Source organism: Somniosus microcephalus, chromosome 13 (assembly GCF_052327205.1).
Source record: "Somniosus microcephalus isolate GS21.2 chromosome 13, FLI_Smic_1.0, whole genome shotgun sequence".
Lineage (NCBI taxonomy): Eukaryota > Metazoa > Chordata > Chondrichthyes > Squaliformes > Somniosidae > Somniosus > Somniosus microcephalus.
The window spans coordinates 161,254,220-161,282,187 of NC_140999.1; the positions used below are offsets into that span (position 1 = coordinate 161,254,220).

Sequence of the window (27,968 nt, forward strand, 5' to 3'; positions counted from 1 at the left end):
CTATGTACCAACTTTTATTTTGTTTTATTTATTGCAGAGAAATGACTAAACAAGTACTTGCTTACATCAGTTCATCTACTAAGCAATCTGCAAAAATATGAAAATGTTAGAGCAGTAACCAATGTTATTTTTTAAAACCTTTTTTTAAATTAAGAAGCTAATCTGAAAAGAATTTCTAAAGAAGTTACATCTTAACAATTGCATTTTAAAAAACAATTTTGGCATATAAAGCACAGAACGTGCTTAAAATCTACCATCTTTACTCTAAACTAAACAGTATTAAATATTCAACTACTAAGTTATTACAAATTACAATATTTTGTTATACAGACGAGATACAAGCCACCGGAAACAGTTTTACAGGGATAGTCATTTTAAATTTCTCTATTCATCTTGTATGTTGATTTTAAAGAAGTGCTTGCCATAAATGATGCAGTAATGTACAGCAGAGCCAAGCATACTTAGGTTTTGCAAATACTCTACATGGATAATGCCAGAACTTTTTTTTTTTAAAGTGAGAGAAACTAGTCAATTTAGTAGTAAACTATTAATAGGAAATTGCTAATCAACCAAGTCTGTAAAAGTGCTCACTTATTTCATTGCAGTATATGTCCCCCTATATTTTTCAAACTTTAGCTTAAGTGCAATATATTACATTATTACTAGCGGTCATTTCCAATACTTATTTATCTCTGTAGTACAGTAGGTATAATTTTAATGGCTCAGGTAAAGGCAGACTCAGGATTTTTTCTCGAAGCAGATTTAATGGAGACTCGGGTTTAAAGTCGCTGTACTCCTTTTCATCATCATCTCTCCTAACATCCTCCATGTCCTCACCATTATTATTGTTGTTATCAAAAGGATTTGGAATTCGACTTGCAAAAACTTGCTTGTCAACAAGGACGATTGCATCCATGCGTCGCCTGCGGATCCGCCGCCTTTTAAATTTGGATGGAACCTTTGGAGGAACTCCGCCATTTGACTTGTCCTGATTTATTGTATTTTTAAGAGTCCGACGAATGCAGATCCGAGTTAAGTCTTGGAGAGATCCAACGCTAACTGAAGCTGTGAAATCATAAATTTAAAAAGAATTCACATATCCATTTCTTTACAATGTAAACTAGCATAGAGCAAAAATAATATTTATAAATTCTGCTCTAGAATATTCTCTGCACAGAACCCATTACCAAAACTACTACAGGTAGACTATCCTTTATCCGAAAACCTCGGGACCAGCCGAGTTTCAGATAAAGGAGAATTTCGGATTTCGGAAGGTGGGTCGGCGGGGGTCCGCGGGGGGTCGCGCGCACGACTTACGCTGACGCTCAGCGTAAGTCAGTCGGGGTCGGGGCCGGCGGGGTCCGCGGGGGGGTCGGCGGTTGTCGGGGTCGGCGGTTGTCGGGGCCGGCGGGGTCCGCGGTTGTCGGGGCCGGCGGGGTCGGCGGTTGTCGGAGCCAGCGGGGTCCGCGGGGGGGGTCGGCGGTTGTCGGGGCCGGCGGGGTCCGCGGGGGGGTCGGCGGAGGGTCGTGCGCACGACTTACCCTTTAACCGAACTTCCGAAACCGGAACCCTCTAAAAACCGAAGGTTTTTTCGTTCGTACGCATGACTTACGCTGAACGAAAAAACCTTCGGTTTTTAGAGGGTTTCGGTTTTCGGAAGTCCGGATAAAGGGTAGTCTACCTGTACAATTTAAAATGATCAACTTTTGGGGGCTAGGAGAAAGGAAAAGAACGATGCTTGATTCACAGTAAGTTTAATCTGATATGGATCACCTCAACTAACTGATGATTACTTCCTTGTACATGAGGTTGTGGAGGAGTGTGCAAAAAGAAGCCAGCAACTAAACTTTCATTACATAACAGTTTGATAAGTAAGCGGACTTTAAAAAAAAAATCCAAAACAACAATAGATGTTTTCAAAATTATGAGAGGCTTTAATAAAGTTAGTTAAGAAAAACTATTTCCACTGGTCAACGAGTTGGTAACTAAAGGGCATAAATTTAAGATCATCAGCAAAAGAACAAAGTAAGAAGTTAGGAAAATTATTTTTGTGTAGATAGTTGTTAGGACAAGGAATTTTCTACCAGAAACAGTGATGGAAGCAGAATCCATAAGTTTTTAAGGACGGAAGTGGATAAATATTTTACTTTTTTTTTTTAAAAAGGGATACGAGGAAAGGATAGGATAACCGGTCTAAGTTTAGCTTTTCAGACAGCCTTCTGGCCTCCTGTGAACTAACATTTCTACGATTTTATAATCTATAATACTTAATCAAAGAAAACAAATCCTTAAAAAAATACAAGAAGCTCAACAGTTAAAAGAGAACTGCAAAAGGCTGCAAAGGATTTCAAACAACAGGCAGAGAAACAAAAAATATAAGACAGTGAAAAATTGGAGCTGGAAGGAGAACGCAGGCTGATGTTGCACGCAAGCTCGGTTTCTCAATTCAGCAGCCTTGAAAGCAGCTTGCTCCTGGATGACTGACAAGTCGCATTTTTCACCCTAGGTTCGGTGTACAGCATTTCCTACTGCAGTACTACGGAAAACACTTTTCAGAACACGCAAACAAAAATACAAAAGTCTGAGTATTTAACAATTGGATGCTCCTATATGCAAGTTTTTTCATCCTTCTTGCGATTGCCCCTCCACTCATCCATCACCACTGTTCTTGCTGTTAGGCTCCCCCTCCCTCCAGCTGCCCAACGCCTCAAGCTTAAAATTCTCATCCTCATGTTTAAATCGTTTTATGGCCTCAACCCTCCCCATCTCTAACCTTCTCCAGCCCCACAATGCACCTCTGACTCTGGCCCTTTCTACAACTCCCCCCCTCCCCCTCTCCCTTCACCCCACCATTGGTGGCCATGTCTTCAGTTGCCTAGGCCACATGCTCTGAAAATCCCCACTTAAGCTACTCCGCCTCCCTCTCCTCTTTTAAGAACTTCATAAAACTCAAACTTTGACCAACCTTTTGATCACTCCTTCTTTGGCTTGATGCCGTTTCCACCCCACCCCCCCCCCCCCTTCATTACACCTCTGTGCAGTGCCTTGGGATGTATTTCTACATTTAAAAAGGTGCTATATAAATGCAAGTTGTTGTTATGACTCACTGCAACACCACCAAGCCATTAGAAGAACTTGGATATAATAACTTTCAGGATATCAGCAGCCTCTTTTCTCTCTTTCTCCCAGCTGGTAATTAGCACAGACAATGCGACCATGTTGCCTCCTTCCTTTTAAAAGAGAGGGTTGAACCTGCAGTGCTTAAATGTAGAGTACTACTTCAAACAAACAATTGCTATGCAAATCAAGCCTTCTGATAAATGTTTTTAAACCAAATTCATCAGTCAATGTCAGTAAAGATTGCGTCACCTTTCTTAGGTCGGACATTTTACTGCTAGATTTAAAATCAAATACAGTATGCTGCTACTTTTTGGAGAAAATCGAACAAAACTGATACTTTTCTCCATCAGTTTTTCTTCTTTCAAAACAAATTATCATCAGATGAATACATTTACAAATTTTACAACCAAAAATGATATTCCGGTTGCATTACAAGTATTGTTGAAATCAGGCACTTGATTTTCTCTCCAGTCCCTTCCTACCCGCTGATCTTAATCTATACAGTTCCTGTGGCTTAGAATGCAAGTTGCTCCAAGAACTCTGTTAATGCTGCTCAAAACTGGAAACTTGGGAGGCATGACAGTATTCTCTACAGGACTCCTTCTCACCAATACCAGTGGAAAAGCATCTGGGCTCTGCTTGGTCTTCTCAGAACATTGCTACCAGGATCTGAGGGGCATAGGGGAATTTAAGTAATTTTTTTTGTCCATTACATTTTTCTTGGAAGAGATAGTCTCGATTCCCCACTAGACTAATGACTAAAGGCACTGTGTCGTGCAGCACTAAGTTAGAAGTTCCAATTTGATGATCTCACTTGGGGATTCACTTTGGGCATTCTAATTGGGTTTTGCACCCCTAGGCTGAGGAGGGTGAAACGTCAGTCAGGATTCTTGCTCCCGATCGCGATCTAGCGTTGGAAAGTGCACGTGCGGACATTGCATGAGAAGTGGATTGGGCTCCACTGTGACGCTCTTCAGGGTCAAACTGCATGCTAAAAGTCAAGCTCAAAGAATAATGATTACTTTGGTAAAGGTAAGTTGATTTTCTTCCTATTTTAAAATGTTATCCACTCACTCCTGAAGGTGTGGGCTCTATTGGGGGGTTAAGGTTCTACACAAGCCAGGCATCCTCCAGGAACCCACTCAAATGGCTATTATTTGAGTCAGCCTTGACAGCAAGTGTCAGCAGACTATTCTATTGCAGGGGATGTCACAGCTAATCTTGATCCTGTCCTTATTTGATGTCCACAAATGTGCACTTCTAGCAGAAATTCCTGGAGTGATCAGGGCTAGAATTATGATGGGTTAGACCCTACAAGTGTGGAAACCAATTTAGCATCCACAGTACTGCCCAGCTAAGATCACTTAACTCAATACACACTGGGAATCATACCTAGGAATTTGCTGGCCTGTTTGGCTCGCTACTTCATTTGGATAAATATTAATTGAGACAATTTTCTTTGTCCTTAAACCACAGCTCTGCCATGATCGCTGGCTACAGTCTGTACTTTACAAGGTTTTGCCACTTAGACCATTAAATTGCACCATGGGATATAATCATACAAACACTTAATGCATTTATTTGAAATTCCTCTATTTCAGCAGTCACTAATTCATTTAAAATAATGCCTCCACTAAAATTTCAGACTAATGAGTTAAGTGTTCACACATTAGTATTCCATGGCATAATTTTGGGCCTTCATCTCACTTTACAAGATATTACAGAGGTACTAGTATCAAAACATCTACTTGCACACGAGAGAAATAGGTGAAATATGAAGCTTATCCCACCGACAGGAAAACCTTTAGAATGTGTAATTCAGAAGAAATGCAATCTTGCTCACTCCATATCCTCTAGATACTTTGTAAACCTAAACTAACCATAAACGTGTTCATGGATCAAATAACTGATCTTGGTTCCACAACTAATGCAATCAACCAAAAAAAATACACACAGAGATAGATATTGCACATAAAGGCAACGTTCCCTGTAAGCTGTGTGGGTGCGGGGCCGTGCAGCAATCGGTGAAGGTACCGCGCAGGCCGCTCACAAGCTGTCCCGTTGAAGATACTGTGCGTGCGCGGGTCCACACATTTAAATAAACAGACCGCGCACCCATGGTAATAGTTAGAGGAAGCATTGCTTGAAAGTAAATTTAGGAAAAAAATTAAATTAAAATCCAAAGCAATACTGATCAATCAACAGCTGTATCTACCAGTATAGTCAAAGAAAGTGTGATTCTATTTCTTGGATGATGTAATCAGTGAATGCCAAACTTAATTATTGTACTGTTCAAGCTGTGAGTAAAATATAACCACTAATGCTGTAAAAAATCCAGGTACTTTCCAACTACATTAGCACAAGACCCAATATATTAGCGAGTCATAAGTCCACATATGTCATTCATAGAAAACATTCATGTAATTAACAAAGCTCCAAAAGGTAGAAAAATACTTCGAATTTAAAGCCTTTGAGGTTTAGTTTGACGCAAAAATCTGACACACAACCAATACCAGAAGTATGTAAACGTGTGCTTATATATACAGTTTTACCAATGCTACAGAGCAGATTTATGAAAATACTAGTCATTCACTGTTGGGGGAAATATGCATAGAGACAAGCATCTGGAAAGCAGATTACTGAATACACCAATTGATTTACTAAAATTTAAATTCTCATTAAGTATCTTAAACTACAGATAAACGAAATCAAACTAATAAAACTTACGCAAATGGACTGTTCGTACTTTCCCAGCATCTGTGCTGCAAGGTTGAATTAGAGGAGCAAAGGAGACAGCCAAGATTTTCTCAGTTTCCCAAGTATTCAATCCTGTACGCATTATTTTAGTAAGCTGCATCAAAGAATCCCGAGAAATATTAAGTTGCAAGTAGGAATAACAATGATTAAAAAAGGGAATTTTCAAACTGTGACATAATCCCAATTGTTAATGTAAAATCTATACAGGTAGACTACCCTTTATCCGGACTTCCGAAAACCGAAACCCTCTAAAAACCGAAGGTTTTTTCGTTCAGCGTAAGTCGTGCGTACGACTTACGCTGAACAAAAAAACCGAAGGTTTTTAGAGGGTTCCGGTTGCGGAAGTTCGGATAAAGGGTAAGTCGTGCGCACGACCCCCCGCCGACCCCCCCCGCCAGCCCAGACAACCCCACCAGCCCCGACAACCGCCGACCCCCCCGCGGACCCCGCCGGCCCCGACAACCCCGCCAGCCGCCGGACCCCGACAACCGCCGACCCCGACAACCGCCGACCCCCCCGCGGACCCCGCCAACCGCCCCGCGGACCCCGCCGGCCCCGACAACCGCCAACCCCGACAACCGCCGACCCCCCCGCGGACCCCGCCAGCCCCGACAACTGCCGACCCCCCCGCCAGCCCCGACAACCCCCCCCCCCCTGCGTACCCCGCCGGCCCCGACCCCCGCCTGACTTACGCTGAGCGTCAGCGTAAGTCGTGCGCACGACCCCCAGCCGACCCCACTCGCGGACCCCCACCGACCCACCTTCCGAAATCCGAAATTCTCCTTTATCCGAAACTCGGCTGGTCCCGAGGTTTTCGGATAAAGGATAGTCTACCTGTACATATATGGGCTCATTTTACAAAATGTTGCTAATGGATGGAAAATCATGGGAGAGTACAGCCCAAATTCCAGGTAAGTGCTACTGGCAGGTGAGGCTGTGTTCGGAACACAATGGCCCGTATTTTCCGATCGGAAGCTTCCTGCGTGCGGAGGCCTCCGATCTGGAAAAAATCTACAACCTTACTCGAGGGCTCCAGAGGTCCGGACGTTTCCGCTTCTGGGCCCCTCCACTACAAAATGCGCAGGGCCCAGGGTCGCATGCGGTTCGCAAGCGTCCCTGGGATCATGTGGGCCATGGGGAACCAATGAAAGAAGGGAATCCCCCTTCATACTTTTGACAGGTCTCTCAGCTTAGACCCATCAAAAGTATAAATGGAGATCACTCCAAAAACACATCAAAATATTAAAGATTGTTTTTAAATCAAGTTTTTAAAATTAGTTAATTATATTAAATATTTTAAACAAATTAATTTTGGTGGTGGGGGGGGGGGGGACATTTTTTTAAAAAACCGGGCTAAAAATAAACTTACCATTTATAAAAAAAAAAAAAAAAAAGTATTTTTAGATTATAAATGAGTGAACATTTGTTTTTTTTTACTTTTTTTTAAACTCTTATGCTGGTAAAAGCAGGCCTTACGCCTGCTTTTACCAGGCATAAGATTTTTAAAGGATTTCAGCGGGTGGAGGTTCTGCAGAAAGCAGAACTCTTCACCCGCAGAAAGCAGAACTCTTCACCCGCAGAGGCCCTTCTCCAGGGCAGGCGGAGGATCTATCAAGAGGGTTCTTGACAGATTGGAAGTGCCGGTTTTCAGCGTATGTGCTTCGCATGCACGAAACCAACACTTGCGAGGTCCCTACGGGTGTGTACACAGCTCGTACACATCCGCAGGCATCGGAAATTACGGGCTAATCTCAAAAAACTGTTCTAATGTACATACATTTGATGCAGGGGCATTGAACTACATTTTAAAAAATGTCTTTAAAATATTTGACTCATTACAAAATATTTATTTGTACATCAATAAGAACACGATGCAACAGATCCAGCACAGGGATGTGGCACCTAGGTGCCTATAATGTCATGTGTCAAAATGGAATCACTGACAGAAAAGAAACAGCACCGTATTACGTCCCAAGGTGCTTCACAACTAAAAAGTTAGTTTTGAAGTGCAATCAATGTTGCTATCGAGGCAAACATGGCAGGCAATTTGCATACAGCAAGATGCCACACAAGAAATGAAATGAATGATTAGTTCTTTTTTTAATGTGACGACTCCTATGAAAATCAATCATGAAAGAAATAACAGCACAGAGCAGGGCTCGGAGATCATAAATAATAAAAACATTTACTAGCAAAGGGAACTGAAATCTTGTGATTTTTCCAGCATATTCTACAGATAATTTTTAGTAGTGTTTTGGAGCCCGTTCCTGGGAGTATTCCTTTAATAAACATTGTACACCCACCAGATTCCAGAACAAAAATTGTTGGCCAACTGTTTCAAGTCACCTCAGTTTCATTATAATTACTCTTTTATTACAGAGAGCTTTCATGGAGGCAAATTGTTTACTGCAATAGAAGTTATTTGACTTTAGATTTCTATGCTGTTAGTGCACCAAAACTCAAGCTTCGTGTCACCTACATTTCTCGATTTATCCAAGGGATAACTTTACAAAATTGTACTCCTTGTGTGGAACTTGACTACTGGGAGTACGTACTAAAAATTCAGGCACCCCCCCCCCCCCAAAAGGACAGGATGCGAAGTTAGGTGGTCAGCAGTTTAGTGGAAATGGGATTTAAAAAGCAGGAGGTGGGTCTCATGGACAAAATGAGCTCAGAGAAGGCATGAGGGGAGATAGGAGAGAAACTAGAGAAAGATGTGCGTTCAGGAGGAGGGCAGGGAGAAGCTTGGGGGAAGTTTGGCTTGGCGGGCAAGGGCAGTCACTTTTAGCGACAAAGAAATCCATGAGCTCTTCCCCATTGCTGCTGAAGGTGAGGGTAGAGGAGGCAGGAGAGAGGAGTTTAAGGAGATGATTCGTAGTAAAGAAAAAAAGCCGGGGGATACCTTTGCATTCCAGGATCATTCGGAGTAGTGAGTGGTTTTGGCAGAGGATAGCTAAGCCCGAGAGTGCTTGATGTGATCCAGCCATATCTGGCGATGGATGGTTAAACCAGTTATGTGCCAGATATATTCAAATCTGCACTCAGTCATAGCATCATAACGGCACAGAAAGAGGCCATTTGGCCCATCGAGTCCGTGCCAGCTCTCTGTGGAGCAATCCAGTCAGTCCCATTCTCCGCTCTAACCTGTAGCCCTCCAAGTTTATTTTCCTGAAGTGCCTATCCAGTCTCCCCTTGAAAACATTGAGTGTCTCTGTTTCCACCACTTCCGTCGGCAGCGAGTTCCAGGTCCTCGCCACGTGCTGCGTAAAATAGTTTTTCCTCACATCCCCCCTATATCTCTTGCCCAAAACCTTAAATCTGTGTCCCCTAGTCCTTGTATCATCAACTAGTGGGAACAGCCTTTCCCCGTCCTAGCCTATCCAAACCCATCATAATCTTGTACACCTCTATCAAATCACCCCTCAACCTCCTTTGCTCTAATGAAAACAAATCCAGCTTCTCCAACCTGTCCTTGTAGCCAAGATTCCCCATCCCTGGAACCATTCTGGTAAATCTCCTCTGCACCCTCTCAAGGGCCTTCACATCCTTCCTAAAGTGTGGTGACCAGAGCTGGACGCAATACTCCAGCTGTGGCCTAACCAGCGCTTTATAAAGGTTCAGCATAACTTCTCTACTTTTGTACTCCATACCTCTATTTATGAAGCCCAAGATCTCATATACTTTGGTAACCACTCTCTCAATATGTCCTGCCACCTTCAGGGACCTATGCACAGGTCGCTCTGTCCCTGTACACTCTTTAAAACTGTGCCATTAAGTGTATATTGTCATCCGCCCCCACTTTCTGCTACTTTACCGGCAGTCCCACCTCCATGCCCGCCTCCTTGGGGCTGAGAAAATCCAGCCCAACGTTTCAGGTCGATGACCCTTCGTCAGAACTCTCTTAATATGTCCTGCCACCTTCAGGGACCTATGCACATTAACTCCCAGGTCCCTCTATCCCTGCATGCTCTTTAAAACTGTGTGATTAAGTGTATATTGCCTCTCCCTGTTCCTTCTGCCCAAAATGCCTCACCTCACACTTCTCTATTAAATTCCATCTGCCACTTGTCTGCCCATTCTGCTAGCCTTTCTATGTCCTGTTGCAGTCAATTGACATCATCCTCACCGTTTGCCACACCCCCAAGTTTGGTGTCATCGGCAAATTTAGAAATTCTACTCTGCATTCCAATATCCAGGTCATTTATCAAAAAAAGCAGTGGCCCCAGCACTGACCCTTGGGGAACACCACTGTCTACCATCCTCCAGTCTGAAAAACAGCCATTTATCACAATAGCAAAATACTGCAGATGCTGGAAATCCGAAATAACAACAGAAAATGCTGGAAATACTCAGCAGGCCAGGCAACATCCGTGGAGAGAAAATAGAGTCAACGTTTCGGGTGAAAACCCCTTTGTCAAGACTAAAGAAGCACAGGAAATGAAATAGATTAAGAGGCCAGGCTGGGAGAGAACAAAAAAGAGGAGACATTAAGAGGTATTCAAAACAAGACGAGATGGTGATAGGACTAGTGGAGACAAAAGACGGCTCTAGATTAGGTGTGAAATGCACTGGCAGAGTGGGAGACAGCTGCCATGGTGGGAGAGAGGAAAAAAAAAGTGGGGGGGAAAAGGCCAAAACAAAGGTGTGGATAAAAAATAAGTAAAAATGTCATAGCGGCCGAGGTTATGATCTGAAATTGTTGAACTCGATATTGAGTCCAGAAGGCTGTAAAATGCCTTATGATCTGAAATTGTTGAACTCAGCACTTTACAGCCTTCCGGACTCAATATCAAGTTCAACAATTTCAGATCATAACCTCGGCCCCTATTACATTTTTACTTATATTTTTTATCCACACCTTTGTTTTGGCCTTTCCCCCCCCCCCCCGCTTTCTTTTTTTTTCTCTCTCCCACATGGCAGCTGTCTCCCACTCTGCCAGTGCATTTCACACCTAATCTGAGCCGTCTTTTGTCTCCACTAGTCCTATCACCATCTCGTCTCGTTTTGAATACCTCTTAATGTCTCCTCTTTTTTGTTCTCTCCCAGCCTGGCCTCTTAATCCATTTCATTTCCTGTGCTTCTTTAGTCTTGACAAAGGGGTTTTCACCCGAAACGCTGACTCTATTTTCTCTCCACGGATGTTGCCTGGCCTGCTGAGTTTTTCCAGCATTTTCTGTTGTTATTTAGCCATTTATCACAACTCGCTGTTTTCTGTCCTTAAGCCAATTCCTTATCCAAGCTGCTACTGACCCACCTATTCCATGAGCTTCAATTTTGTTAACCAGCCTTCTATGTGGTACTTTGTCAAACGCATTCCGAAAATCCATGTAGATAAGATCCATTGCATTCCCTTCATCAATCCTCCGTTACTTCGTCAAAAAATTCAATTAGATTAGTCAAACACAATCTGCCTTTTACAAATCCATGTTGGCTCTCCTTAATTAGCTTAAACTTCTCAAAGTGCCCATTAAATTTTTCCTTTATTATTGTTTCTAAAGCTTTATCCACCACTTATGTTAAACTGACCAGCCTGTAGTTACTAGGTTTACCTTGCACCCTTTCTTGAACAATGGTGTCACATTTACACCTCCCCCGCACCTAGGGAAGATTGGAAAATTATGGCAAGCCCTTCCGCTATCTCCTCCCCCAATTCCCTTAGCAATCTGGACCAGGCGACTTGTCCACGCTAAGCATACCCAGCCTTTCTAGGAGATCCTGTCTATCAATTTACACCACTTCCATTGTTTCTACCTTTTCCACTTCGACCGATATTTTGTCAGCATCCACCTCCTTAGTAAACACCAATACAAAGTACTCATTGAGTATTCTAGCCTTGCCCTGTGCCTCTAAGCATATATCACCTTATTTGTGGAGTGGGCCTTTGGCGTAGTGGTAGCATCCCCGCCGCTGGGCCAGAAGGCGTAGGGTTTCGAACCCCGATCCAGACAGTCCCGGCAAGTGGAGTCGGAGCTCCGGCTCTAAATTCTGGGTTGACATCCAGCGGGATACTTGCGTGTGTGGGTGCCCCCCCCCTCGTATGGGTTGTGGGAGCCCGTAAAACCCTCCCGCCATAGGACTAACCACCCTAATGGCTGGTACGAAGATGGTTACGGTCACAGAAGGAGCGTTAATCGCGGCCAGAAATCCTTCCACCACTTCATATAGTTCCCCAAAGGGAACAGTGTGAAGACACGTACGACGACAACCTTATTTGTCCCCAATAGGCCCCACCCTGCCTCTTACTGCCCGCTTACTGTTTACATGGTAGAAGATTTTTATGTTAACCGCCATTCTACACTCATATTCTCTCTTTGCCAATCTTATTTTCATCTTCACTTCCCCTCTCAACTTATATTTGGTCTGGTTCTCCCTTGAAGAATTCACCTGACATGCATCATACACCCTCTTTTGTTTCATCATCTTCTCTATCTCCCTCCTTGAACTCGTGGGAGTGAAAATGGGGCCATACCAGGAGGAACAATCTGGGTGGGAGAGTACGGGCGCTAAAGGCAGATATGAGGGAGTGAGTGATTGAGCAAATTGACAACTGGAGAATAGAATGCAAAAGGCAAGACAATTGGGAGTTTAAAAGTGCAGTTTTAAGTGACCGGGGTGGGGGTGGGCGGGGAAAAGAAAGAGTTTTTTTTCCAGAAGGGAATGCAAAAGGAAGTGGGGTTGAAAGAAATGGGAGATGTGAAGTGTGAGGAATACAAAGAAGTGATCAGAGGTAGCCTTGTCTGTGATCGAGTCAGTGGGTGTAGAGGTCATGTGAGATGGCACGGTTGAATGATGACGATTTATACTGCAAAAGGCATAAAGTTAGTTATTTGGAATTAATTTGCCTTAAACTTACCTTCTCTTCCAATGGCATGACAAGGATTCCACCGACTTTAATCAGATTTCTCATGAACTCTTCGTGATCTTTCTGAACTCCTGCCCCACAGTAGACTCGGTCGTACTGACGACTATCTGAAGCAATCTCCAGACAGTTACCCACCACAAAAGATGGTTCGCAGAATTCAAACCTAAATTTACAAAATCATATTGCAAGTGTGAAAAACTGTTTTAGTTCACTTGACCACTATAATAAATGAATGTTTCTCAGATTGACAAGATGTAACTTGTCATGTACCCCTGGATCTGTGTTGGGACCTCTTTGTTCTCCATACACAACTGATTTGCACATGAGTATAGCTGAACTATGATCAAAATGATACCAAAGTAGGGAGAAGTAGGGAGCATCACAAATGGAGGGTAAGAATGCAGGAGACCACAGGAGAACATGTGCAAGTTAAAGGGAATGGGCAGAGGTACAGTAAACAAAATTCAGTGAAAATAGATGGAAAGAGGTACATTTTGGGGGAAAAAAACTAAAAATATCTGAAATGGTAAAATTCTGAATGAGAAGAACAGAGCTCTAGGGGTGTACATAAACAGATCTTTAAAAGCAGAACTGCAGGAGGTAAAATAAGATTTTTAGCTTAATTTCGGAGGCAGTAAATACAAAAAGCAAAAATATGATGACTATGTACATACACTTGTTTCGCCACAGTTAGGGCAGTTCTGCGTAGCCTATTATAGAAAGATACTGGAGTCATAGAAAAAGTGCAACGTAGGTTCACTGGATGTCATGAGGATGGTGTTAATTTTACTTAAATGCTGTACAGGAATTGAGTGTTAATTGTATGCAGGTGGTGGGATTTAATTGGGGACGCTCTTGCTCTCATAAATGGGAATAGGGTGGGGAAGGGTGGCAAGCTTATCTAAGGAATACACAGTATGCAATGTGTGTCTATGTGAATAAAGGCGTGTAAGCAACTAAAGACTAGTACTCTAGCCTTCATCACCTGGCTATCCGACTTTTACAGATGGGAGGACATAGTTTTGATCAGAGATTTTCAAAACGAGGGCTATATTCACAGAATAGAGAAGGCTAAGGACAGATATAATAGAAGTGTTCAGAATTACAAAAGGTTTGAGAAGGGAAATAGTGAAAGATTTCCACTGGTTGGGGAATCAATAACACAGGGCCATAAACTTTGAATTTATACTAGAAGCATTAAAGGGTAGATTAGAAGAATTTGTTTCAAGCAAAAGGCTATTAGTAGGATATGGAATACATCACAAGTGGCTAATAAAGCCAAATTAATCACAACGCTCAAGAAGGTCTGAGGTAAGTACTTGAAGAAAAACATTAAAAGGATACAAGAAAGCAATAGGAAAACAACTCCATTGTAGAGCTAGCAGTAGTATAGGCATGATGGTCAGATGGCCTCCTTCTGATTGCTATAATTTTATAAAGTTTTTCTTTTAAAATTATGATTTAACTTCCCGGATGGTCTAGAGTATAAAGTCACCATCTGGTGCAGCAGGTTTAATTGGCTGTCTGTGCCGAGTTAGCCCATTTCAGGATAGCTTCTGGAGTAATCGAATTGATCTCAGTGCTCTTGGGCCAATAAGGGGGAAAAATAAAAATAAAAAGACTGGTTGCTTTGCAGTGATCCTACTGAAAAATGTTCATGTGGATATCAGGTGAAGACATGATTGTGATGCCTTTCATGATGGAATAACCTGCTAAAATTGATTAAGTTCACACATAGGTACAGGAAACTCTTTGGTATCCAGCACCAACGTGTTGCCGGTTGATCAAAAATTCCAGATGACAGAGAGGGTTATCTACCGAGGCTATTTTTAACAAAGAAAAATAAAAAAACTCAAGAAATGTGCAGTATACAGGAATTGGGTACTCACCTACAGAATGTTGTGTTAAATGGATGGTGGAAGATGCTTGATTAAGTACTGTTAGATCCGTGTGTTAGTGGAGACACGGAATGCAGAAGTTGATTTAACAAGTGTTTACTGAACAAAGTCTGGAGGTGAACTAACTACACAAGACGCTATACAGGCTTATATACCCGAGTGGTCACTACTGGTACTACAGTATACAGGGGCTTCAAAAACATAGTTCCTCTTAAAAGGTACATACACTACAATTCCTCCCCTTTTAGATAAATAGTACATAACATTTTTACAAGTATACACATTTGCTGAAGTTAATCAATTACAAATTCAGTCTCTCTGGAGGCTTCCTGACTCGGTCCTGATAACGCCTCGGTGGTGTAGTAGGTTCTTTTGGCAAGGTCGATTCGGCTTCAATGCCAGTGTCGGGTTCATCTGGTTCCAGTATCACCGGATCGGAGGTAGATACTATGGGTATCTCTGCTTCATCACTAGGCGTATAGAGTTGTGGTGTAGGTTGTCCTTCTTCGGATGACTTTATGATCTGGTCAGCATGGCGCCTTATTATGCTTTCTCCAATGTCCACGGTATACATCAGCGGTCCTAGTCGTGTGCAAATAGTTCCAGGCTGCCATTTCTCGGTACGGTAGTCCCGGGCCAAAACTGGTTGACCTATCTGGAAGGTTCTAGTTGGCCTTTCATTCATGCTTTGAAATTGCCGGTTCTCTACGTCCCTTCTGACGTTTGGCTTGACCAAATCCAGCCGGCATCTTAGGCTTCTATTGAAAAACATCATGGCGGGGGTTTGGTTTGTAACCACGTGTTGCATTCCTGTACGCAAACAAGAAGTTATCTACCTTATGTTGTAGATTTATGTCTTCATTACCCATGGCCTTTATGGCCTTCTTGAAGGTCTGGACAAACCTTTCAGCCAATCCATTGGTGGCGGGATGGTATGGGGCGGACGTGTAGTGCTTAACCCCATTGTTTTTTTAAGAACTTCCTGAATTCTTCGGATACAAATTGCGGTCCATTATCAGAACAGATCTGTTCAGGCAGCCCATTCCTGGCGAATATGGTCCTTAATACTGTGATGGTTTTTTCCGTGGTGGTGGAGGACATCTTTATTACCTCCGGCCACTTGGATTGTGCATCCACCGCGATTAAGAACATTGAGTCCATAAATGGACCAGCAAAGTCGATATGTACCCTTTGCCATGGAGATGAGGGCCACTCCCATGGATGTAGAGGGGCTTGTGGTGGGGCGTTTTGGACCTTCTGGCATCCTAGGCAGCTCTTGGTCATTTCTTCGATGTCTCCATCGATACCTGGCCACCACACAAACGCTCTGGCTAAGTTCTTCATTTTCACTCCACCCAGATGCCCCTCGTGAAGCTCCTTTAGCACTCTATCCTTCAGTTTGGGTGGAATCACCACTCTGGATCCACACATCAAGGTTCCTCGGCACACTGACAGCTGTTCTCTTCTTTGCGAGAATGCTGGCAACAGTGGTTCGCCATGTGCTGGCCATCCCTTCACCGTTAAATCGTAGACTCGTGAGAGAGTCGGGTCATTTCGCGTTTCCTTTTCAATGGTAGAATTTGTCACCGGTAGACATTCCACTATAGTCGCGTGGAACATCTCCACTGGGTCCACTGTAGGCGCCTCTTCCACCGTTGGCAATGGTAGGCGCGATAACCCGTCAGCATTCCCATGCTGTTTTGTTCCTTTGTATTCTATGTTATATTGGTGTGCCCCTAGGAAAAGGGACCACCTCTGTAGCCTTTGCGCTGTCATAATGGGAACGCCCTTTTTAGGGTTGAATATGGAGACGAGGGGTTGATGGTCAGTCAACAAGGTAAATTTTTGTCCGTGTAGGTAATGGTTGAATTTCTTCACCCCCCACACCAGGCTGAGTGCCTCCCTGTCGATCTGGGCATAGTTACGCTCAGCTGAGTTCAATGAGCATGACGCAAAAGCTATCGGCCGCTCCGAGCCATCAGGGAATCTATGCGATAATACCGCTCCCACGCCGTAAGGGGATGCATCGCACGCCAGTCTGATAGGCAGTGATGGGTTGTAATGAGCCAACACTTCCCTGGACGTGATCAAGCCTTTGCATTTATGGAAGGCAAGTTTACAGTCTTCGCTCCATTTCCAAACTACTCCCGTTTGTAGCAGTGCGTTAAGAGGGTGCAGAACCGTCGACAAGTTTGGTAAAAATTTATGATAGTAATTTACTAATCCCAGGAACGACCTTAATTGTGAGACATTTTCAGGCGCTGGGGCCTTTACGACCGCTTCAATTTTTTCAGGTGACTTATGCAACCCTTCTTCGTTAATGACATGGCCGCAATACGGTAATTGTTTCTGGAAAAATTCGCACTTGGGGCGATTTGCTCGTAGGCCCCGTTCTCTCAGCCTCGTGAGCACCTGCTCCAAGTTGGCAAGGTGCTCGTTGTCGTTTTCTCCTGTTACAAGGATGTCGTCTAGGTATCATTGAGTCCCCGGAATCCCTTGCAGGACTTACTCCATAGCTCTTTGCCAGATAGCCGGAGCTGATATCACTCCGAAAACCAGTCGATTGTACTGGTACAGGCCTTTGTGTGTGTTTATCGTGAGATACTTTTTAGAGGCCTCCTCAACCTCCATCTGTAGATATGCCTGTGCTAAGTCAATTTTGGTGAAACGTTTCCCTCCGGATAGTGAGGCGAAAATATCTTCTATCCTGTTAAGAACCGGGTTTACAGTCACCTTGAAGTCCCCACAGATGCGAACTTTTCTCTGTTCTTCAGATTTATCATTATTCAACGTTTTCTTCATGACCGGGACGATGGGTGTTGCCCACTCGCTCCAATCTACCTTGGATAACACGCCTGCTTTTTCCAAATTCTCCAGCTCTGCCTCGACGGCTGGACGAATTGCGTATGGCACCGGCCTTGCCTTAAAAAACTTGGGAATTGCCGCATCTTCCACTTTTATTGAGGCGGTGGCGCCTTTCAGGGTTCCTAGTTCCTGTTGAAACACTTCTTTGGCGTTAGCCAAGATTTCTTTTAATCGTCCAGGTATGACGTCATCATCGTTTTTTTTCTTACTGGTCACCGTCAGTGCCTGAATGGAGTGCCAGTCTAAACGTATCTTTCTGATCCATTCACGTCCCAACAACGGTGGACCACCATCTTGCAGAATGTATAAATACAACTTCTGTATTTCCTTGCCGTTGTATACAACAGGCACCCTTATTTTCCCTCTGGGGTATACTTTCTGCCCCGTATATGTCTTCAAGATAATGGATGTGTCTTTCAAAGGTATATGCGGAAATAGCCGCTCGTAATCCCGTCGACTTATGACGGTCAGAGCTGATCCTGTATCTAGCTCCATTTTGACTGGGGACCCCGCTATCGTGAGGGTAACCCAAATGGTCTGGTAATCTTCTTTGGCAATTACATTATGTAATTTGAGACAGCTTAGTCTCTTGTTTCCGGAGTTGCTATCGCTCTTCTGGTCTTCGGAGCTACTGGCCGTCATCATTTGTACCTTTCTGTACTTTTCCTTATTGACCTTTTTACTGTCAGCGGATTTCTTTCCAGATCTGCATACACGTGCAATGTGTCCCATCTTTCCGCATTGCCTGCATGTTTTGTCCTTGAACCAGCAGTCCTTCTGGTCATGGGTGGATCTGCCGCAGCGATAACATCTCTCGAAACCCCGTGTCATTTCATGGGTGCCGAAGTCCTGTGGCTTTTGCTGTATCTCTGCAGCTCCTCTTGCTGCTGCTTCGTATGATACAGCCACACTGAAAGCCTTGTCCAGTGTCAAATCTTTCTCAGAAAGTAGTCTTTTCTGTGTTCCTTCGCTTGGGAGACCACATACAAATTTGTCTCGTAGAGAATCTGCCAGTCCTGCCCCGAATTGGCAGTGCTTTGACAGCTTTCGTAATTCGGTGAGGTAATCAGCGTTACTTTCATTCTTGTGCTGATTCCTCCTGAAGAATTTGAATCGTTCCGCTATCAGCAGCGGTGTTGGGTTTAAGTGCTCCTGTAAGGTATCAACAATCTCCTTAAAATTCTTGTCCATCGGTTTGGCTGGAGTGATCAAGTTTCGTAACAGCCCGTATGTCCTTGCGCCCATCAGATTTAGAAGTACCGATGCCTTTTTATCATCTGCTACTTCATTCGCCTTGCAATATACCTCCACTCTTTCCACATATGTGGTCCAATCTTCTATATCACTATCGAAAGCAGTAATATTGCCAGTCTTCGGCATCTTGAAAATCTAAAATGGCGCTTCCCGCGCTTTTCCTCCGTCCCCGATGGATCAAAATGGTGCCTCCCGCGCTTTTCTTTCTTCCCCGCCGAGTTAAGATGGCGTCTCCCGCACTTTCCCGCCGCTGCTCTCCGCGGTTCCCGTTGCAGAGCCACCCGATCGAGCTCTAGCCCGCCGCAGCCGAGGAAGGATCAGTGCACTACCTGCCACCAGCCCGTTTAGCTGGTGAAACCACAGTTTTTTTTTGTTTTTTTTTCTTGCTTCTGGCTTCGACCTTCGTCTGAGGAATCGATCTCCTTGAGGTGCTGCCGAATTGCAGGTAAGTTCGTTTCTAACTCGTCGCCACTGTTAGATCTGTGTGTTAATGGAGACACGGAATGCAGGAGTTGATTTAACAAGTGTTTACTGAACAAAGTCTGGAGGTGAACTAACTACACAAGACGCTATACAGGCTTATATACCCGAGTGGTCACTACTGGTACTACAGTATACAGGGGCTTCAAAAACATAGTTCCTCTTAAAGGTACATACACTACAAGTACAGTACTGCCAGTTGAGGGTAATGCAATGCAATGACTACCAGCAGCGTGGAAGACACACAGTACCCCTGTAAAATGGCGGATCAGAAGAGACTACCGGCAGCGCGGGAGAGTCAGACTCCTGTTACAGGGGTATTGAGGTGTTCTGATTTCCGACAGCGCCAAGAAGCCAAGTAGTGGCAGTTTGGAGAACTACCCCCACTGACTAACTCGGCCACCGCGGGAGACTTGGACTCGGCAACATTGCCGGTTATTGAGGTGGTGTTTTCGGAGTGAGAATTTTGCCGGTTAATAGAGAATTCCGGATATTTAGGTGCCGTTTAAACGAGAGTTTCCTGTACTACAGCATGGCTGGCCTCTGTGTCACTGCCTTTAAGGGAGGTGGGGAGAAAATAGGGATTTAAAGTAAAATGTTTTTGTTCAATTCACATTTAGATCCACACATTTTAAATATTCCTGATGCATACAACACAAAAGTGTTGAGTGAAAAAAAAACGAAAATATTCATTCGATGTTTCTATATGCTACAGGTCATACTATTTTTCTGAAAACAATGCATGACTATAAAGTGATTACAGTTTTGGCAAGAATGTGCAATTAACAAAGTTGAGAGAAAAATTTGTGGCTTCAGCAGTTAAGTTGAATTTGTTTTAAAATTCATCTTCAGTAATTAGTGTATATGTTCACCATTTTGATTCAGTTCTACAAACCTCCAATGCCTTACTTATATTAGCAAACAAGAGCAATTTACTGAATTAATTTGGTCCCCATTTGTCACTGTAAACATTACAAATATGGACATACATTTATTGGTGTATTTCCCTGGTATGCTCATACAGGGAAAAAATACAGTATGTTTTCTATAGTCTACAGGGAATTTTTTGATTTCAATCTGGGAATACTGTGCCATGGGCAATGATGTCTATACAAGCATAAAATTAAATACTGAGAATAACGGATTCAGGTTTGCTTGTTTTCTGAATGACCATTACAAAAGTAAACCATTTTGGAACATGTTAATTGTTGGCATTGAAAAGTTAAGAATTTATATAATGAATCATAAAAAACAAGGTATGCAATAGTCCAATGACCACCAAGACACTTTGCGCTTATACACAAGCACTATACAGGTTAGGTGCAAAAATTAGATTTGTATTTATTTCCCATGGGAAAGATACAAGGAGTTGACATGAGGACATGGATGGGTAGCTTGTGCAAGTATAGGTCATTTCAAACACAGTGGGCTGGAAATTGTGGTGGGAGGCTTCCCGCGGGCGAATGCCTCCGAACCGCAAGTAAACTCCACACATACCTTCGAAGACTTGCGCTTCTGGGCCTGCAGGCGTAGGCCTGCATAAAGGCCCACATATCCCAGGGGCACATACGGTTCACAAGCATCCCTGGGATCACGTGGGCTAGCCCAACCAATCACAAAGGGGGATTCCTATTATGCTTGTGGAGATTCCATTTACATACGGAATCCCCGTAAGCACAATAGAAATCACCTAAAAAACACACTTTCACAGCACTGAAATAAAAATAAATCACCACATGGTCAAAATTAATTAAAATACAATTTAATTAAACATTTAAAACAAAAGTATAGTTTTTTGAAAAATAAATTTAAACATTTTTCAAGGGGCCAAAAATAACCTAAACTAATTTAAGAAGTTTTTGTATGGTTAAAATCACTAAAAAATGTATTTTAATATTTATTTAAACCCTTATGCTGGTAAAAGAAGGCCCTACGACTGCTTTTACCAGGCATAAGAGTTTAGTGGGCATTCGCTGGGGAGTAGTTGGGCAAATAGCCCAAACCTGCGTCAGCGAATGTCCATTTCCTGCGGATGGGTACGAATGGTCAAGCTGAAACTTGACAGATCGCAAGTTCCGGGTTTTCATGCATGCGCATCGCACATGGAAACCCGGAACCTGCGGGGCACTTACGACATAGGCCCTGGAAAACCCGGGCCAATACATAATTTCAATGTGGTGTGGACCAGCCAGCCTGCAGTCTGCATTTGTGAAATTTTAATTGCTTCAGACCAAGCAACTTTAGGTTTGGTATTGGCTTGCCTGGTTTGGAAAGGGTTCCGCTTTCTCCCTCAGCATCCACTCAATTAGAAACATTTAGCTCGAGGTCTAGAGTACTCACTTATCAAAGCTGTCACTTGTCTTGATGAAGTTCTCAAGCTTTTGGTTAGCATATTCCACAACATCAACATGTAGCTCTATTCCATGATTTACTCCAAAGGGGCCTGCAGGAAGAGGCTTAATAGTTAATGAAAGTAACTGTAATCAATAGAGGAAATCCAATCTGCATTTAAATTTAATAGTTTTATTTGCTAAAATTGAAAAGTACTTAATGTTATTCTTTCTAATGTCAAATTGGCTCAAGATACTTTAAAATGCATTTTCATTACAAAATATAGGTTATATTCAAATAAGACTACTAGCACTGAACATAAGTTACAAAATACAGTGTACACATGTATTGTATGGATAGAACAATTTCTGTGACAAGTTTTAGAAGAAAAATTACAATTTTAACACAACTGCAACAGGTGTGTATTACTGCAATGAGGAAGTGCTTACCAGCCATAGTACGATAAAAGTAGTTTATTACAACACACAAACACAGACGATGCAATATATTCAACCATCCAAGGTAATAAGATGACAACTCTGCTTTACTGAGTGAAACTACGGGTATTGATGGTAGAGAAAAAAAATGAAACCTTGATGTTCTGTGTAAATTGATTTTGCCCAACTTGCTGCAAACTATCAACTGCAACTTTTAGAAGTCTATGACATTCTCATTTTGTTGTTTAACCCAACAGCCATTGGTCAGATATTAATCAAAAATGCAAGTGGCACAACGATTACAGCAATGAAAGATTATAACACAGTACTGATTATATTAGGTCGAAGTTAAATATTAGTTTTAAGCAAATTCAAATTATCATGACCCCAGAATGTTGCAAAACACCCAAGTCATGTGCTACACAAGACTTGCAGTCCCAACTCTGGCAATACAGTAATGGAGAATGACCTTCGATTTCTATCTGGAAAGAGTGAAGGACAAGAACAACAACAACTTGTATTTATATTGTACCTTTAACGTAGTAAAACGTCCCAAGGTGCTTCACAGGAACATTAGCAAACACATTGTGACAGAGGATTGGTGACCAAAAACTTGGTCAAAGATTTAAGGAGTGTCTTAAAGGAAGAGAGAGAGAGAAAGAGAGATGGAGAGAGAGAGAAAGAGAGGTGGAGAGAGAGAGAGAGAGGTGGAGAGGTTTAGGGAAGGAATTCCAGAGTTTAGGGCCCAGGCAGCTGAAGGCACAGCCTCCAATGGTGGAGTGAGTAAGAATCAGGGAGGCATAAGAGCCATAATTAGAGAAGCGTAGAGATCTCAGAGGGTTGTAGGGCTGGAGGAGGTTACATGGATAGGGAGGGGCGATGCCATGGAAGGATATGAAAACAAGGATGATTAAAAAAAAGAGGCATTGCCAGACTGGGCACCAATGTAGGTCAGCAAGTACAGGGGTGATGGGTGAATGTGACTTGGTGCGAGTTAGGATACAGGCAGCAAGTTTTGGATAAGCTCAAGTTTATGGAGGGTGGAGAAGCATGTGCTCAAGTGTGTAAGTGATTGATCTGGTAACTATAAACTGCTCAGTGAGATCATTTGTTCCCCTTATGTGTATTATTACAGTCTCGTAACAAACTACAGTATGTGTTTTCTTCATACTACATGTAGCTTTCAAGGTATGTTACTGTACTTAGTGGAAACCTTAAACAAACTGTAACTGTCTTAACATATTGGCTCACCTAAAATTAAGCCAACCATTGTACTCAAATAGCCAGTGCCACTTCCAAGGTTCAAAAAGGACAATCCTGGCTGTAGGTCCAGTGCTTCCATTACCTCAGAGTAAATGCAGGGTGCAGACAAATGGATATTACCATTTTTCCAAGCCAGGTCTTTATAGGCATTATCTTTGTAAATTTCCAAGTAATAATCGGCACGATCTATGGCTCGGAAAGCTTGCTCTACCACCTCTGTTCGGATGTAGTGTGCTTCTTTCAGATTGTCGATTAAATCATCATTGTCTTCACCAGCACTCACAGCACCTCCCATCTTTCTCAATTGTTAGAACTGCGCATTAAAGTTAAGAAATTGTGAGATACTATACAGGACAAAGAAGACAGCATCTCATTGTTATTCAACACTATGATGTTAAATGAATGTTGAGCAATACATTTCTAAAAGTAATATTCTTTACTTAAATGGTCATTAATTTATAACTCAAAGTTTGTATTTTAAATTGGTGTTTGCTAATATAGTCTGCAGCTCCCACCAAAATGCAGGAAGTTACAATTGCATAGATGGAAATCTTTGTGCTTTCTTTCCCATTGAGAAGCATACATAGTGTTTTGCTGTACCATGTAAAACATTATCTGAATACGAGTCCACATAAAGCAACATGGTGGCAAGTCGGTCAAAATACTTCACTGTATTTTAATTAAATTACATTATCTATGTTAATCAAAAAGTCATTTTCAAACAGCCATATTACTAACATTTCCAGTTTATAATGACTGCCTCAGTGGCAGGCTTTAGGCAACCTTCTCTACATGTGCTTCTTAAGAGACTGATTTCACTATATATTTACTACAGACAGCTAGTTGCCAACAAGCTGAAATCTAGCACCACTAAATGGCTTAAAAATGCACTACAATGAATGTTGGCACAGCTGAAAATGTATTGCCTGGTCAAGAAATATACCAGAATGCTTGTTATTGCCCAAAAATTACCCATGTATTTTGGGTTCTGCAGTTTTCAAACTTCTTAATAAACATGCAAACAGGTTTTTTAAATCAGCATGAGCTAAGAAAGCATTAATCTTGGAATGTGAACCTTTCCCCTAACTGCTTCACATTCACAAAGTACGAGTGATTGATAACCTATGATCTAGTATTGGATCTGCTATCAGCATCAGAGACCCCATCGCCACTGACTCCGGATTCCCACCTTACATCACGTCACACAATTCCAACACTGCATTCATTTAGTTTGACTGTAGCTTATATTAACAATTTCATACCGCAGAACCTGTATAAACCTACACAAGCAACTACTTAAAATATTTTTTTTATTTTAGTAAGCTATGTCCCTGGTCTATCAATTATTTTTGTTTTACTGTTCTGACTGATACTTACAGCAGCAGAGAAATTACTTCAAAATATGACTTCTGGCTCAGCGGCCTAATGGGCAAGGACACTATTTAATGCAGTAATAATCCATATACAGGTCAGAGGATCCCAGATTCAATCCCCACTTTGTACTGTGTTAGTTCACCTTAGGGAATGGGAGAAAATTAGCCAGGGCTCCAGCTCTTGCTTATTATTCAGTGACCCCCAACCAGAAAGTTGTGTGTGTGTTCAACAAGATCAGGCTAAGCTTTGATACCTTTCACAGGCAAATGCCCGTTCACACTCACTGCTTAAGTTCACACATGAATAAAGGCCCTGAGAGTGAGATATTGGAGGGTGGACTGTGCCTGTGGGACCATACCAACAGTCAGTTCCTTCAGGAGAGAGAGACAGAATTAAAAATAGAAGTCCTCTGTCCACTAAAAATAGACATTCGAACACTAACACTCCTTGTAACCTTTTGTTTACATTGTTGCTAGTTGATCAGTCACCATACCAAGCTAGCCATAGAAGACAAGATGTCGCCACAGCACTCTCCCTTGCTCCAGCTCCTGCACTGTCTGCCCACTGTGACTCTTCCATTCAGGTCTTCTCACACGCAGTCTCACCATCTTCCTCGTGGTCTTTTCCCAGCCGAGACTCAGTCCATCACCTTCCAGAAATACCGATCTTTAGCCATATCACATACATGCCCTGCCCAATGCTTTCTTGTCAGAATATGGTCTGTTACTTCAACATGTCACTTCAGTATTGGTCACTCAATTCTCCTGGCTTATACCCAACATCTTCCTTCCACAGCCAGTATCCAATCTTTGGTTCTGTGTCACATTGTTGCTAAAATACTACAAATCATGTTGTATTATTTCAGTTTATCCATGCAGTATTTCGGCATTATTTCTCATGATCATTTTCAACAACCTATCTTATCTACACGGTGGCCTGGTTAGTGCTGTAGTTTAATTAGTTCACCTGACCCAGCAACAATAAAAAAAAGTAGCAGCACTTTTGATTAACAAATCAATCCCAGGAGCTTTTAACAACAGGATTACCCGAGGTAACCCAAGCATGTAGATGATCACATTGCATACAACTCTAATATTTACACCCAGTTTTGCTTGAGCATGCCAAAACATTACCAAAAAAAATGCATAACATTTTGCAATGCAGTTGGGACTTGGGGACAAATTGCAAAGAATCACATCAGGGCTACACAAAAAAGCAACACAAGTGGTACATGTGGCATGGAACTTACAATGTTTTAAGAGCTTCTCAAATCTTCCCAGTTGGAAGTAAATATTTTGAATATCTTACCTGAGAACTATCCTTGTAAGATGATTTAAAGGCTTGCCAATCCTCAACATTTTTACTGGTTTTGTACTTTTCAGTAATAGTTATTATTGGAGTGAAAAACTTCTGATGTCCCTTTCCCAAAACACCCCTCTCCCCCTGCCCCAAGGCAGAGATAGTGTCTAAAAGCAACTGAGCTCTCCTACCAAAATAAACCATTATTGACTATTTACACTGAACTTAAATTCCACTGTGACTGGCAGAGTCACCGATAGAAAAGCTTTCACTGTTACCCGCTAAACTATTCGCTCAGCGATGCAAACAAAAGCTTTTTTAGCAAAGATTCTTCTGAAGTTACTAAGCACCTTTGTATTTTAGTTACATGGTTATAAATCTGGGCTTGTTCCATTTTCAAACAAAGGGAGCTTTATGGTAGCTCAAGATCAAATCAGGTGGAAACTATCATCAGACGTGGTTCTGTTCAGTCAAAGTTTGCAATTATTGTACTCCACGCCAGAATGCAGATTTCAGCAATTTTAAAGCCACTCTGACCTCCAAACTGCAGTACTGTACAACCAGGATGTAAGCCTCCAGATAGTATTTTAATTCCACTATGTAGCCCTCTATACAACCAAGGAATATATGGACCATAATAACCTTCAGTATAACAGTATTAAAGTCAAGATTAAATATTTTACATCAGCTACTAAAACCATATAATATAAAATGACTAGGTTAAATACAGGAGTCACTATAATATTGATACTATTCATTCTTTTTGAAATATGCTGGCTTTCTTACTCTTCTTGAACTATAAGGCTGTGTGTGAAATTTACAGAGCACGACGATTCTCAACATCAACCATGTCTTACATTATACAACATAGGAAAGCACAGGAGCTGAAAAGACTCTGCAGTCTACCCAGCCGGTCTCGGAACAAATACCGTTGAACCATCCACTTCCTCAAATGTCTGTCCAATTCTCCTTTAAATTTTCTACACTAGCTGCCTCCACTGACTTACTGGACAGTCTATTCTCCATATCCATCATGTGTGAGAAGTGGCTGAATCTAAATTATCTATGTATCTTCGAAGCTTGGCCCCATGCTTTAGAGTTTGTGGCAATCTCAAACATATTACTGAGGCCAATTAATCCATTCCTTTAAATTCTTAAAGTAATCAATACCAGGTTCCGCATAGCTCGGATGCCTAAAACCAGATAATCAGTTTGATAGGGCCTTTCTGCACTGCCTACAATCAGGATATCTTGCAGTAGCGGGGCACAGTTTTTAAAATGATTCTAACACCCTCTGTTGTCAATATTTTGTTGTTAGAAATGCAATCCAGCGGCTATTCCCCCGTCTGGCCTGTCGGTGGCGCTGTGCCTCACTTGTCTCGAGCTGCGAACATCAGCCCGCTGCTGCAACACAACACAGCCGGGCCGCCGCAACGACATTTTCCCCGGACCGGTCAGGGTTTTAATATGGTTTTTATATTTCTATTTCTATATATATCATTCCCTTCGTGTCGCAACGCGAATGTTGAGAAGAAGGCTAGCACCGGCTCGCCGCTTACCGCGTCGCGCTGTCTAGGCTCTTTTGTCAAACTGCCGTTCAGCACTCCGCTCACTTCACCATGTAAACACTAAGCAGTGACGGAGGCAGGAAGTGCGTCAGTCGCATGCAAATGAAAGCGAAAATATATGCTAATAAAGGAGGGGGGACGCCTGCGCAGTCTGGCTATCTGGGATTGCTGTTGCTTGATGGACAGACAGTGTCTCCTCGACTGGGCTGTCTGCCCCAAAGCTTTCCAACCTAGCAAAGGTGAAAAGGGGACCCCGGACCTTGAAATATAGAAACATAGAAGATAGGAGCAGGAGTAGGCCATTCGGCCCCTCGAGCCTGCTCTGCCATTCAATGAGATCATGGCTGATCATCCAAACTCAGTACCCTGTCCCTGCCTTCTCCCCATATCCTTTGATCCCTTTAGCCTTAAGAAATATATCTAACTCCTTCTTGAATATATTTAATGAATTGGCCTCTAC

General features: G+C 42.6%; 1 protein-coding gene and 1 long non-coding RNA gene across 2 annotated transcripts in view; one reads left to right on the top strand and one right to left on the bottom strand.

The window, feature by feature from the left end:
• LOC147108728 (protein-L-isoaspartate O-methyltransferase domain-containing protein 2-like) lies at positions 1-27,588 on the bottom strand. The gene is made up of 6 exons (XM_086005486.1): positions 27,500-27,588; positions 23,256-23,580; positions 21,577-21,679; positions 12,731-12,902; positions 5,848-5,971; positions 1-1,065 (listed from the first exon to the last, which is right to left on the bottom strand). Exons 2-6 carry the CDS (start codon positions 23,560-23,562, stop codon positions 683-685), a joined length of 1,089 nt encoding a protein of 362 aa, XP_085861612.1. The 5' UTR covers positions 23,563-23,580; positions 27,500-27,588; the 3' UTR covers positions 1-682.
• LOC147108727 (uncharacterized) overlaps positions 1-27,968 on the top strand; it is a 41,434-nt gene that overhangs the window by 4,175 nt on the left and 9,291 nt on the right. The gene's annotated exons all lie outside the window — the stretch shown is intronic.